We start from the raw sequence: 14912 nt of genomic DNA on the forward strand, positions 1-14912 counted from the left end.
GTAGCGTGTACAATGGTTACAAATGGGTCTGAACTGAACAGCTCCTCCACTGACTCCACCGTGCTCAGCCGCCCGCCGTGGGTCACCACTACTCTGGGCTGCTTCCTCATCTTCACCATCGTCGTCGACATCCTGGGAAACCTGCTGGTCATCTTCTCCGTGTACCGCAACAAGAAGCTCAGGAACGCAGGTGAGTTTGACTCAGGAAGAGCGAGATTAGAAGACGGGGAAAAAAAAAAAAAAAAAAAAAAAAGTCCACAAAGTGACAATGTTCTAAAAGTGACCAACAACAACTTTGACAAAACAGGTTTCCACGCGTCTCCGTGTTACTAAATAAGTTAAATGTGTTCATTTTCTAGGGCTGGACAATTACTTTATTTCACAATATTAACATTATTATGATTTGTAAATTGCAAAGGCTGCATTTAAGTTTTATTTTTTATGTGATGCATGGTTTATACTTCACTGGGTTGATTATGAACATCATAACGTTATTCAGAATATAGAGTAGTGCGTATTTTTAATCTCATGGCTTGATGCTCCATCACTTTAAAGGTGGAACTTCATAGACATATTCCCCACATCACTTTTTTTTGCTCTTCTATAACAGAAAACATAATTCATCTCGTTTCTGGACAAAACAAGACCTTTAAGTACACCATTTTATGGAGGAAACAACTAATTGATTAGTTTTGGAACATAATCAGCAGATGAATCATTGATCCCCAGCACCCACTGACAACTAGATCATAGACTCTCTTGCTGTAAAAGTGATTCTAATGTTATTGTAAATATTCATCACAGAGGCTTAGTGTAACGGACAGTATTGACCTCCACAAGCTACAGCCTGCTTCTGAAGCGGATATAATGTCACTGACCTGCACCGAGCACATGGTTCAGGAGAGAGTGAAGCTCACAGAAACGCTAAAGTAATTACAGACACAGTCTGAAGCCATGGGGAAGGGAAAGCCCTGTGTCCATCCCAGCAGTGCTTAGACTAATGATTTCCAGGCTTTCCCCTCTATCGATGTACTTCGAAGCCAGGAGCTTTGATCTAATAATGATAATGACGGGGAGAAACTTTTCAATTGTTAAGGCTCGACGATGGTGTGTGTATTCATTTATAAACGCCACTTGACCCCCGGATTGAATTACTATATGCGCCGTGGATTAAATTGTGGATGAGATTGGAAAAGCTGTGCAAGATGTCTTTGCTCGGTGAAGGTGGTAAAAACGCTCATGATTTAATAGTGAGAGGGCAGAGCGCTGCCGGGGGAGGGAGGGGAGGGGAGGGGGGGGGAACCAGAGAGGCTTCTGTCAAGCTCAGGTCTGCACACCCTAACTGGCAGCTACACTTATTCTGCCTGTCATCATTTGGAGGCTTTAGTTGGGCGATTTGCTAAACACACACCTAACATGACCATTTTACCGGCTGCAGAAATGTTAGAGGTCAGGATGCATTTCCATCATGTTTCTGCTGAAGAGTGCAGAGCCCTGCAAGGAATATTGTTATCCAGGACGGATGCTACTAGTATTTCCACTTGCTGAGCTTTTTTTGCGAGCTGATGTTGTTCTATGATAATCGCTCAACTCTGCTCCGTCGTTGCGAAGCTGAAACTCTAATGTGTGTGATTTTGTAATTGCCGTGGAATAAGTCGCAGAACAAAGAGCGAGACGAGAGGAAAGATGCATTTAGGGAACTTTGAAGTTGTTCCATTAATTATGTGTAAAAGGAGGACGTAACGCAACAAGCAGCAGGAATCTGATCCAGCATCTCCGCTTTAATGTCATACATGCTTGATTAGCCAGCTGGATTTATTTACCATGCGTGTATAATTGGCTTCATTTATTTTTGACACATTAAATCCCGACATGTTAAAGAGAAGTGCGACGTGAGACGATTCAAAAGGAAGTGAGGGCAAACCGAGGTTAATTGTATTTTGCAGAAATATCCACGAATCCCAATAAAGCCAACGTGCGCCGATGACGTGGTTCCTCAAAATCATGCCTTCGAGGCGTATTTTCAGGCTTCTTTTTCCGTTCGAGCGCTGAAGATGTGCATGTCTAACTAGCAGCTCTTTCAATTTCCTGTTCAAAAAGCCCGGAGCAAATGTGTGCAAATTGGCAGACTTATTGATTGGTAGGAAAACTTTTCCATTCATACTTTAATTACTGTCGGAATGTTTTGATTGTGTTCACTCTTCTGGAATTTGATGCCACGCATGATTATTCCAGAAGGGGCCACAGATTTGACTCGGAATGACCACGAGTCCAAACTTCCCGCTGTTGGGTTTATATTCTGTGGTCAAAGCACTCAGATTCCTGTTATTGGATATATTGAATCGCTTCCCGAGGTAAAACTAAAGGGCATGTGCTTTATTTGCACAAAATAAATGTTGCTCAGCGGTCCAACATCAAGGGAGGGGATAAATTAAATAACGAGTAATTAAGTATACTGAGTAGAAAACCTGGCAGGCGTCGTGGTCACATATTGCTGTCTCTGCAGAACCCACTGCCAATGCACAAAATGGCCAGTGACCAATTGAGCGTGATGCCAACAACACATGGTGAGCTGTTTGAGCTGCACGGTTGGATACTGAATCAGCGTCGTAAACTCAGCTCGGTGCCAATTAATCCAATTAATTGTTTATGGGAAGATTAAATTATTTCTTATTTTACACTGCGGGAAAGGTTCCAAACAGGGCACTGGACGCAACTGGCCATTTTCAGATCGCCGTTTAGTTATCGAGGACAAGAGTAGCAGAGATGTCGGCCCTGCATGATTTTTAACATCTTATTCTACAGGTTGCGGAACAAGACTCTGATGATGTAAAACTTATCTTTTGGCCCAGTCAAATTACGTGAGAAGAGAGCGCGGTGCGGGCGGTTGTGCCTCCTCCTCGTCACCTAAATGTTCTGGAACCGTTGCTGCCGTTGTTAATTTCATATGTGAATGACAAATTCCAGAAAATGTCTGGAGTTCAAATGTGAAAAAACATTTGCGTTTTTCCCTCCTCCATGTTTGCTTCTGTCTATGTCAGACCGTGATTTATTTATTGTTTCGTTATTACTTTTTCCACATAAGAGAAACGAAAATGCAATATGGCTCTCCTTTAGGAGGACATCATAATATTCAAAAGGGAATTAGACAGACAATACATCGACACACACACACACAGATAAAGAAAATAACACATCATAAACTAAGCATATGTTATGACAGTAAAAGAGGGTTAGATACTGGATTTCCTAATTGGTCCAAGACCAAAAAAAACCTGACTAAATGTGACATGTTGTCGAAGAAGGTTTCATATGCAAACAATGATGTGTTTTTTTTATTCTCCCACTCATGTGCTTGTCAGCTTGAGTCGGTGAACTACTACAAAGGAAAGTCAGATGCTGCAGAATATCTGAAAAACTTTTATTTGTGTCAAACTCTTTCTCCTTTTGTTCTCAAAGCAGGAAACTTTTACCGCTTCCAAAGCACAGGAAGTTTAAGCAGCGACTCGCCTACTGTACCATCCACAGTCTGAACTGACAGACTGAGGCGCGCGTTAGTGCGCCGATCGCTCACTGTACTATGTTTTTACTGCTGCAAAGTAAACCAAACGTCTTCACAGAGGACCGGGGCTGTCTGTGTTGGAGTGTGACACAGTGTTTATCCTTTTTTCATTCCTCCTGCTGCTCGTCGGCAGGATGTTATTTCCCGTTGTTTGTCCCCTCCAGGAATATTGCTCTTAGTGTGATTTTTCAGGCATTCGTTCAGAATGGAGTGGAACTTGCATGTGTCTCCAATTTAAAACGAATGTTTTAGGTCTCATAATATCCATTGGCTTTGTTGGGATACTCAAAACCGGAAATTAACTGTGGGGCTTAATGAAGAGAGAGTCTATGAAAAGAAAACAAATCCCCGTCTGTAGATGTTTTACACTTGTTGTTGATTTCGTTGCATCCTGTTTTATTTTCATCATGTACTTTTAGAGACACACAAGCTGGTGTTCAAGTACGCTCTTAGAAATGAAAGTGCTAAGTAGAACCATATAAGGTTCTTCAGTTTGTCCTCATAGGAGAACCCTTTTTGGCTCCAGGTAGAACCTTTTTATGAAGGTTCCACCTGGGACCCTTTTGGAGGGTTCCAACAAGAACCCGTTTAAAACCCTTCATTCAGGAAAGGGTTTTTAAAGGGTTCTCTGGATCAAAATGATTCTTACTGGAACCATTAGTGTTACCAAGAACCCTTGAAAAACCCTTTCTTCTGGAACGTAAATGGTTCCAGGTAGAACCTCAGCCCCTTGTAGAAGGACCCTTTTGGAACCCTTATTTTGTGTTTTTTCCTCAATAAACCAATTTTAAATTGTTAAGCAGTAGTTTAACATGCAGAAAAGTGTAAATAACTGCCGGATATTGAAAGTTATTCTCGAGAAATGGGCACAAGCACTTACTCACAGGACATTTTACTGTCCTTTTATGGTTAAAATAAGCAACAAAAAAGTTCGGACGGACATTTTGAGGGTAGGATGTTGAACGGTTAATGTGACGATGCTTAATGTAGCTGAACAGCGATCAATCATCACCAAGTTTCTCATGGATACCTGTAAACGGGCACACTTTCACCAAAATGGAAAGCCCAATATTATGGATGTTGTCGTTGCCTGTAAGAAACAAACATCCACAAATATATTAGGGTTTCGGCTTTGATCTTTGGAGAGGTGACCGTGGACATGACTAGAGGTGTCCATGAGAAATTTGGAGATGATTGATTATTGTTTTCGGACATTAAGCTACATTAAGCTTTTTTCTCTATAATGAGGAAAAGGCAGACTGCTTCCATAATATTGGAGTTTCTGTTTTGATTAGTGGAGAGGAAATTTGGTAACGATCGATTGCTGTTTTCGGACATTAACCTACGCTAAGCTTTTTCAGCGTTAAGCGTTTTAGAATGTGCCTTTAAAAGGATCACATATGAGTTTCTCTGGTTGTGCTCTCAACAAAGCTCCAGGAAAAACATGTACTCAAGTCTTCTCTCTGCAGAGATGAAATCTGACTTCGGTTCAAATTCAAAAGTTGGTTTAAGGGTTTAGTCTTTATCTGTTTTCTTTTGGTCTAATATTTCTCTTGCATATGTAATACCCGTTCTGCTCTATGTGGTTCTTTGTCTTCTCAGGCATCTTAAGTGTGGTTCTCAAACAGCGCACTTTTCTTCCTTTATTTGATTTGAGGATTTGAATAGCAAAAGTGTGTGCATGCCTATAATAGCCAGCAGGAGCACCCTCTCTCTCTCTGAACTGCATTATGATTACGGCTGTGGCAACTACCTGGTAGAGATGGTCTTTCCATGCAAGTCGAAAAGTGTCATATCTTGATATATGAACCACATTTTTATTTCTAAATGACTAATTTCTCGCCTCAAATGATATATGTACCGATACAGGGGTGCCACTATGCTATATATTGGGCTAGACATAAACAATATGCTAATTTTCTTTATCAAGTGAGAGGGGTGAAAGGAGAGGGCAGAATCAATTGACCTGAAAGCTATCTTTCAGAAAACCCCTGTGAAGAATATTTACATATTGATACATTCCTTCAAAAATGTATATTTTAGTAAATGAATATTCTTCTCTACCATCCTCTGTCAGACAGATTTGACCGAGGCTGTAAACAGAGGAAGCACAGCTCTCCCTCACATCAGATTTGAATCATGCTGAAAGATTTTGATGGAATTATTCATCAATAATGTCACAAACACATGTTGCCTACATCAGCTGTAGGACCAGCTGCATAGTGAAGCAACACTGAGAAGACACGTGTCTTTGGAAAAGTGTTGTTGGGCTACACTGCATAATGCATCCTCTGCCAGCAGTATCAATAGCGGGTGGTTGTATCATGTGTTCCCACCTCTGATGACAGGGCTTCCCCTCTGTGAACCCTGCTGTGCTCCCTTTGGCTCGCACCGCTACAGTTTCACAAACAGTGTCTGAAACGACCTTCTTCTACAGGCCTGTGGACAGTGTCCAGAGAATCAGGTCTTGTCAGGGACGGAAGCTGTGGACGCATGCCAACTACGGACAAGATGTTCAGCCGTGTCAATTAATTCAGCATCCTCGGCAGCATTCTAAGCAGAAGCCCAAACACTCCTCTCCCCGGTCACTTCCACCAGCTCTTCTGGGGGGGATCCCAAGGCCTTCCCAGGCTAGCAGAGAGATGTGCTCTCCAGTGGGTCCTGGGTTTGTCGTGGTGTCTCCTTTCAGATGGACATTCCCGAGGGAGGTCGTCCAGGAGGCATGCCTGAACCACCTCGCCTGGCTCCTTTCCATGCAGAGGCGCAGCGGCTCTACCTTGATGCTCTCCCACATGTCTGAGCTCCTCGTCCTATCTCTAAGGCTAAAACCCAGGCACCCTGCGGAGAAAAACCCATTTCAGCTGCTTGTGTATCCGCAATCTCATTACCCATCATAACAAGAGCAAATCAGTACAATGTTTAATGTTAAGGACAGAATAGTCCTTCTCTACTCTGCTTGTTGTCACTATGGCTCTGTCCCAATACCTCCCTCCTAATATTTCCCCTTGGTTTTGAGTGCCCTCAATCATAAATTCCCCTCGTTGAGGGAAGTGGTATTGGGACATCACTACATGCAAATTAGCGTAGTGAACGTAACTAACGTGCTAACCTACATCACATGTTGAGAATTCTACCGGTGGAGCGTGCTAGATTCAAGATTCAAGATTCAAGATTCAAGATGCTTTATTTATCCCGAGGGAAATTATTGTGCAACAATTGGGAGGTAAAAGTGGAGATGTACAAGAGTTAAAAGATACATAAAATAAAATAAAACAAAACAAAAATAAAAGTAAAATAAACAAATAAGACAAATGCAACAAAGTGCCAAACAGAAGGAAAAAGACATACAACAGTAACTTACAACAGTAACTTAAATGCAACAATGCCACAAAAAAGAATAAAAAAAGAATCACAGTCAACGTAGGTATATGTAATATACAGCAGTACGCACGGAAATAAAATAAGTACAACTAAATATGGTGAGCAAATGTTGAAAGTGATAAACAGTGATAAGGTGACTAATATCAGCATAGTGCACACAAAGTAAAGTGATGAAGTGATATGGGTAATATATGGGTGATATGGCTACTATTTTCATTCAGAAAAAATGCCGGTGGAAAAGCTGTTTGTTTTTCTCCGTCAACGCCGTTTTTTCTCCGTCCTCGTAAAACGCTATATCACGAATGTGATTGAAATTTGACAAGTCCAGGGTATTTGTGATCTTCAATTGTAGTAACCACCTGCTTCAATGTTGCAGTTGGTCACCAGGCAAACAACCATCCACTCTTACATGGGGAGAACATGCAGAAAAGTGCTAACCACTACAACAACCTTGTGGCCTGCAGTAGGCAACATGTTAACCAATAACAATAATGTAGATTTGAAAGAAGAACTGGATCTCTACAGCACTTTTTTCCAGCTTTGGGGAAATACGGTCCATAACACGAGACAATCAGTGTTCCTATTGAGAGTGGATATAAGGCCAAGCTGTGCTCACAGTACTTATTTCGGAGAGTATTATGCGCGTCGAGGCTCTATATTTTGAACTCAAGCTAATGTTTGAGTTTGAACTTCTTCCCAAGTTTGAATGGAGATGCAAATTTAGGATAAAAAGAGAAGGCACTATTCCAGACCCTTATGAGTAAAAACTTGAGAGACTGCTGTGTTAGAAACCCAGTTTTATGCTTGCAGGTTCAGAAACAGTCAAACTGGCACATCTGGTACCAGCTTGTACTGCCAGAGTCAGAGTCACCAAGATTCTTTTATTCTTCTACATTTTGATGTTTGATGTGAGCGGTAATCAAGGTTCTGACCACTTGCTGTTTCTTTGAGCTCAAGAAAAGTTTTCTTTGGAGCTGCTTGTGCTTCTCAAAGGAGAGCGACTATACACTGTAAATACATTTAAATAGAAACCTTATTTTTGTGTTATTACCTTTAATATAAGATCACATCTTATGAATTTGCCGTGTGCGGGTTTTCTCCTGGTTCTCCAGTTTCCTCCCACAGTCCAAAAATATGCAGAGATTAATTGGACACTCCAAATTGACCCTAGGTGTAAATGTGAGAGTGAATGTGGAGTGGCTTGAGCAGCACTCTGAACCTCATGTGGACGATAAAGCATTAGACAATTAATTAATGTTCTTTCTGGTGCACATGAAAAAACTGAATAGAGAATGTCTGTGGGTAGAACTGGGCAAAATGGCGAAAAAGACTATCACTATAAAAAGGCTTAAGTTAGTCAATATTGATAATTATTGCGATACATGTCACATAATTAAAGATAGATTTTTGGTTGCGAGTGAAGGAACCAGTTAATTGTGTTTTTCAAAAGCGCTGGTTATCGCCACTGATTTCCTGAGTGGATTTGATTCAGATTAACAATCACGATTTGTTTCAGTCTCTGAGTTCAACTCTCCTCTGTCTTCATTGTTTTTCTTAGTTTTCATGGCCAGATCTCACAAAACTTTCCATAGAACATTAAGTACATTTTAAAAGATACTTTTTGTGATTTTCATGAATCACTCAAATGAAGATTGACTTTAATTAGACAATCTTGATATTACCGTTGAAGAAAATGTTATTGCTCTAATTTTTGTGATCATTTGTTGTTGTCAAAACTGTGAATTATTACTTTTAAATTTGAGATGAATGTGATTACAGGTGTGAACTTGTGACCTGACGGCTATTTTGCAAAATAATTACTATCCAATATGCATCTTAGAGAGGTGTTGAAAATAAACAAGGTAATGTAAAAAGAAAAAAAAAAAAAACGCATTTTCAGTGATAATGACCATTATTACTGATCATTTATTTTTGAAAGCAGACAATTTCAATGTTCCGTAAAGGTCGGAAGAGGGTTTTTTAGGTTACTCTCATATGAATGTTGCAGATTTAGATTTTCTGGAAAAATCAACACTATTTAATTAATGTCCATGTGAGCCTCAGAGCTTTTGTTATCATAGAGGCCCTTCATAAATGGAGAGGCCACAGGTTAGAGGGTAGGAGTGTGTGCTGAGAGCATAAGTACTGCATTGTATATACTTTAGGATTTTTGGCAACACATTATCAGATAATATGTCTGATAAAATAAACCCACATTTAGAGCAGCCACATATTTCCACGTCATTCAAATATTAGTTTTAAGTCTGAAAACGATTTTGAATATTTATTCCACAGATCATGATAACCTGAAGAAAAGCAGTAGATGCAAACACTGCACGCACAACTTAATTCGATTAAAACGTGAATTTGGCTGGTATAGTGATTTGATTCGATGAGATAATGTGAAGGTACAGGAGTCGTAGCTGTTTATATTTCAGCCCGTTCTCCCAGGAAGAAAATGTTGATATTGTATAGTTCTGCAAACTATGGAAAACATTACATATGTGTGCTCTGTACAAAATAAAGTGTTTGAATGGTGATGCGATACAGCCACAATGAATTGAATTAAAGGCGGATTTCCACCGGGCGTGTGGGAGCCAGTGGTAGACACGGAAGATCACGCGATATTTCTGAGTTTGCGAGATCCCGCGATAGACTGTGTGTATAAAGGAAACAACAACAACAACACAGCTTCTTAAATGCTCCGACCTGGAAGAACTGTTGATCTGGTGTCATAAATTGGTCGTACATTATGACTCTCCGAGACGCTCTGAGTAATTGACTGTTGACCTTGTAGCACCGGTTGCGACGTAATGTTGATGTGAAGTTGCGATAGGCTATATGACTTGCTTATTGTGTTTTATTTTGAAAGGATGGCGGAAGTGTTTTACTTTGATTCTGTGTCGGACTTGCTGTCATGTGCGATCTGCTCTGTTGAGCTTGTCACGACTCAGCAACGGCAACGGCAAAAATAGAACTGCTACCTATCGATAGCACTGTGGCGTTTCTGGGACGCTGCTGAGACGTGCTGTAGCGCGCCCGGCGGAAATGCTCACATTGATTACGATCAGCAACACACATTGGGAGCGATCAGCAACGGCGACCGTGCCGCTGACGTTGCACTGCTGTAACGCGCCCGGTGGAAATCCAGGGTAAGGGTCGTAACGTGATGTTGTGGTATTATGAGGAAAATCCTGCTGGTTGTGCACTGACTGTGCCTCAGCCAAACATGTTCATAACCAGTGACAATAGGGCCTGCAAAAGTTTTCATAAACTTCTATGTATTATTATTATTATCATCATAAATGCCAGATGATTAAAGTCAGATTTTGCATGTGTGTGAAAAATAAATAACCTGTAAGTTGTGGTTTAGTATTTTCTATGAGCAGAAAACAACAAAAAACTGTTAAAAAAAAGTTACACCTTTAAAGATAGGCTTGGAGAACCTGGAAAAACAAAGCAGGCTACATTTTGAATTCAAAAGTCCAAGCCCCTTTCTTCAGACTTCCCTCCGAAGCTACACCTCCAGAGCACAGGAACGCACAACGAACACAGATACACAAGCGCTGTGCAGCATCAGTAACTTTCGGTACTTTTCAGTGACTTTTTTGGATACACGTTCAAATGACAACACAATGCCAACAAACAACACATACAGGCATAAAGTTATCCCACCTGTCCAGTAGAAACAGGGCCACCATGGCATCACTTTGCAGCCCTTTCTGGGCTTTCAGTTGTCGCCCACCGTTCAAATGCAGCACCGATGTTCACTCTGGTCTTGGATCGCTCTGCATCAGACTTTTTCTTGGCAGTAGCTTTCCCTAAAAACTGTCTTTCGTTTGTGACCAACACCTGTTGTTGGTATCTTTGCTGCCATAAAGTTGCTGCAACTCTCTCATTGGTTTTAGCAAGCGAGCACAAGCTCTGGCGTTGTCTTGCGATTAGTACACGAAGAGGGGAAGGAGCGGCAGCTGGCGGTTTGGTTGATGCATCACGATCCAATCATTTTGTTCGGGCCGTTCAATATTATTGGATGGTGTTTTTACAGGCCTGTCTGTCCCACAGGTGACTGACATGATCCATTTTTGTGACAATGCATTAATTGATTGTTTACAATCTGGGTGTGAAGCGGATTTTAAACAATACATTAAAAATGCTCCAGAACATGATCTTCCACTTTACCTTTAAGTGTAGTATATGTATTAAGTTGCTATAGTATATTCAAATATGTTAATGTCTAAAATTAGGTTCATGGAATACTCTAGATCAGAGGGTTAGGGGTAGGGTTTCAGGTGTCATAAGTTATTTATTTATGTATACGATATAAACTATATATTGTTGCATGTTAAAACAACACACTTGTAATTTGACATTGTGTGGATTATTGTCACAAATATTGCTATTGCAATATCCATCCGTCCATTATCTACCGCTTTATCCAGAGGGTCGCGGGGGGTGCTGTGCCTATATCTCAGCTGACATTGGGCGATAGGCGGGGTACACCCTGGACAGTTCGCCAGTCCATGGCAGGGCCACATATAGAGACAAACAACAATTCACTCACACTCTCACACCTACGGACAATTTAGAGTGACCAATTCACCTAATCCCTGCTATTGCAATATATTGATGGAAATATTGTTGTGTAAATTGAAGATCATATCGCCCTGCCCCCCCCCCCCCCTTCCCCCTTCACTTGACCGGCCCCCTCCTGATGAGATTAGATTCTCAGTGGCCCCCCCAAGGTCATTTCAGTTTGAGACCCCTGCTCTAGATCCAGACTGTTCCCCATTAGGTGAAGGTGCCGTCCATGGGATGATGTCTTCACTCATCCAGACATAACGTAAGTTGACGTAGACTGTTATCTCCTCTGGTACTTGAACTCTGCTGTTGTACTTCAAGGTTGTCGGCATGTGAGCTTTACCAGGAATCCTGTCTGTACACAAATCTACCTCATTATAAATTAATTTGGCGAAGCAAGGACAACTGAGGCTCATTGAGTTAATTTGTATCTTGATTTGAGTCCTCAGAGATTCCTAGGGAAAAGACGTTTATTTTTCGTCATCCGGAAAGTGGTTATCATCATCATCCTTATAGCCACCAAAAGTGTCAGAACTGCTGATATGCAGGTCTGTAGAGATGTAAATAAGTAACGCAGTTTAGTTTTAGAAACTTCAGCTCACACTATATACGCTTTTTTTTTGTTTGTTTGCTGAAAAGCACAATGACAGCGTTACGGTCCTGGCGTCTGGGCAGTGTTTTTCTGTGGCATGTGCAGTGACAAGTCTTGGAGCAAATACAATGTGCTGGGGTGACTAGTGGTAGAAGAACTGGAAGAGAAGGGCTCAGTGGGTGAAAAGCGGACTAATTGGAGACCCACAACAGCCAGGAGGTCATGACCTTGCAATTAATTCATAGTTTGCTCAAGCTGAATAAATGAACACTGAGTGGGAGAGGATAAGGATCTGCATCTTTTACTTATGAGGTACTTAACTCCCAGCTATAGATTAGTTAATGCCCCTGCTTGTCAGCCTGGACACGGAATAAAGGAGGTGGCTGCGCGTGTGCCCCACGGCTGCTTTGTACCTGGTAACTTGGCGTCGGCATTAATTGCTGCCTTCGCTGTTGTGGTGAGTGTCGTGTTACATGAAAGACGGATACATTTTCGATAATTACGCCTCAGCTTAGAGAGACTCTTCTTTTGACAGATTTCTCTTTCTTTTGGCTCTCGGAAGGATTATAACCCTTCTAAAACATCAGCTGGCAGATGTATCAACTTATGTGGGAGATATAAGCAGGCCTGTGTGTTCTACCGATCATGTGCTTGATGTTGTCGTTATCCTGGTTGCCAACTTTGCTGCTGCCTGTCATATGCAGCGGGTCACGTTTCTTTTTGGCGACAGGGTTGGGTCTTCACGTGACATTAATAGCAGCAATGGTGGGGGAAAATTGGTCTTTTTGACCAAACAATTTCACGCCTGCCAGGTGCCACATTGTCCTGTTCCCACGTCTCGATAGACAGAAAAAAAATGACTTTTGACTCCTTTCACGGCACCTTGGCTACTATAATGTTCTAATATTTGACGGAATATCAGTCACATTTATTAACACACAAAGCTGCCTGCAGTAATCCATTCTGTACATACGATTTGCATCTGCTGTACGATAAGCAGATTTCACATTCTCCATGAGTAAACATCATTCTCTTTTTTCTGCTTTACATTCTGCATGTCATTTAACATCCCTCATACTACGTTTTGTGCCACAACTCATTCTAGCACCCCTTTCCTTCACCCAAGTTTACTCACCCCTCCACACACACACAATGCACTCTTCTTTTTTTCCACCCCTTTTCATTCAAATTCAGCCTTCCAGGCTTCATATTCCATGACTCCCTGTCTGTTTGCATCACTCTGATTCAACACCCCCACCGTTCTCTAAGGACGTTGTGTTGTCAGACCACATACCTGTAGAACTTTGGTTCTCAAAGTGCGGCCCGGGGGCCAATGGCGGCCCGTAGAAACATTTCTGGCGGCCAGCAATGAATTACAATTGATAGTTTTAATCCAGGAGCAACTAAGCTTGTTAAATGTTTATTGGACATTACTGGATACATACCAATAAGTGTAAACAAAAGTACTGGGTATTTACCTGGTTTCTATATGGTGAATTTTAGTGTATTATTGGGTTATAAGCTGGTAATAAGCAGGTAACTACAGCCCCCAATTACTAGCTATTTACCCAGTAAATATATGGTAACAGAAATGTGTTACTTGGTATTAAACTGTAATTAGAAGGTAAGAACAATGGCCAAAATACTGGGTAATTACCCAGTAAATTATAAAGCGTTATTATATTAATGCTTAAATTACATTAATGCTTAAATTCCATTATATTTACGCTTATATTACTTAACGCTAAACTGTAGAACTGCAATCTGGTCATTAAAATGATTAAAAATGGGATTTCTTTCTGTTTTTTTTCTTTCTTTTTTTCCTTTGGAGGCCCTCAGTCCAATGTTGGGTTCCTAAATTGGCCCTCAGGTATCAAAACTTTGCTGTAGAGGGATTCTGCCTTTCGTTCTATGCATGAAGACAGTCGGGCAGTAAGAGGGGAATCTCACACAAAACCTTGTGGATTATTAGATTAATGGCAAAAAGTGGGCAAAAATAATTTGAACTTGTAAAACAATAATTTCAATGACAACCTCAACCAGAACAAGCATCCGGCTAATGCTCCTGTCTGTCATGCTCCCGTCTGGATGCTTACTTGTGTCTGTGTCCTTTCTCATATCTCGTACACTTCAGTAGGAGCGTATGTTTTCACTTCAAAATGAAGACATCATGTCTATAAATACTTATACATACAAGGCAGAATATTTGCAGCCATTTAAAATTCCATCCCCCACTCCAGCGACCCTCCCTTCCTCTTTCCATGCTTCTCCCACTGCTATTTTTAATCATTTACAATATTATACAGTGAAACTTCCTTCTGCTCGATAGGAGCTTGGAATGACGCACATGGGAAGCTCAGGGCAGTGAGATCAAGTAAAACCTAATGCTCATCCAAGGGGAACTATGCATAACACATGCATACTGTAAAGTGCTTACTGTAGAGCAGTAACTATTTGATTACACACACAGAGGCTCAAAGGTTAGAGATGCTCGCTGGTGATGGGAATGGTGTCGATTTGAATCCCAGTTGCAAAAGGGAAAGCGAGGAACGTGCTCCTCTTGGAGTTCAACGTGCCCTTGAATGAAGCACTTAGTCTACCATTTTTATTCAGCGGGCAACAGTGGAAGAGAAGAAGAGGTCGGACTCGGCAGCTTCCAGCTGTGAATGCGTCAGATTGGATGACTGTTAAAGGCAGGACATGTAACAGAAAAACACACAGGCTCAGTCAGCCCTTCTCAGATGTAATGTTTTTTTTAGAGGACAAACACGCAACAAACCAACCTCATTATCCTTC

General features: G+C 41.2%; 1 protein-coding gene across 1 annotated transcript in view; it reads left to right on the forward strand.

Moving 5' to 3' along the window:
• Nucleotides 1–12: 12 nt before the first annotated feature.
• Nucleotides 13–14912, forward strand: part of mtnr1aa (melatonin receptor 1A a) — a gene marked incomplete at both ends in the record, with an annotated part of 39268 nt that continues 24368 nt past the window's right edge. Inside the window, one exon of the mRNA XM_083909715.1 lies at nucleotides 13–190. Within this exon, the coding sequence (XP_083765841.1) occupies nucleotides 13–190 (178 nt within the window). The remainder of the gene's footprint in view (nucleotides 191–14912) is intronic.

This window comes from Microchirus variegatus (genome assembly GCF_963457635.1).
Source record: "Microchirus variegatus genome assembly, chromosome: 23".
Taxonomy (NCBI): domain Eukaryota; kingdom Metazoa; phylum Chordata; class Actinopteri; order Pleuronectiformes; family Soleidae; genus Microchirus; species Microchirus variegatus.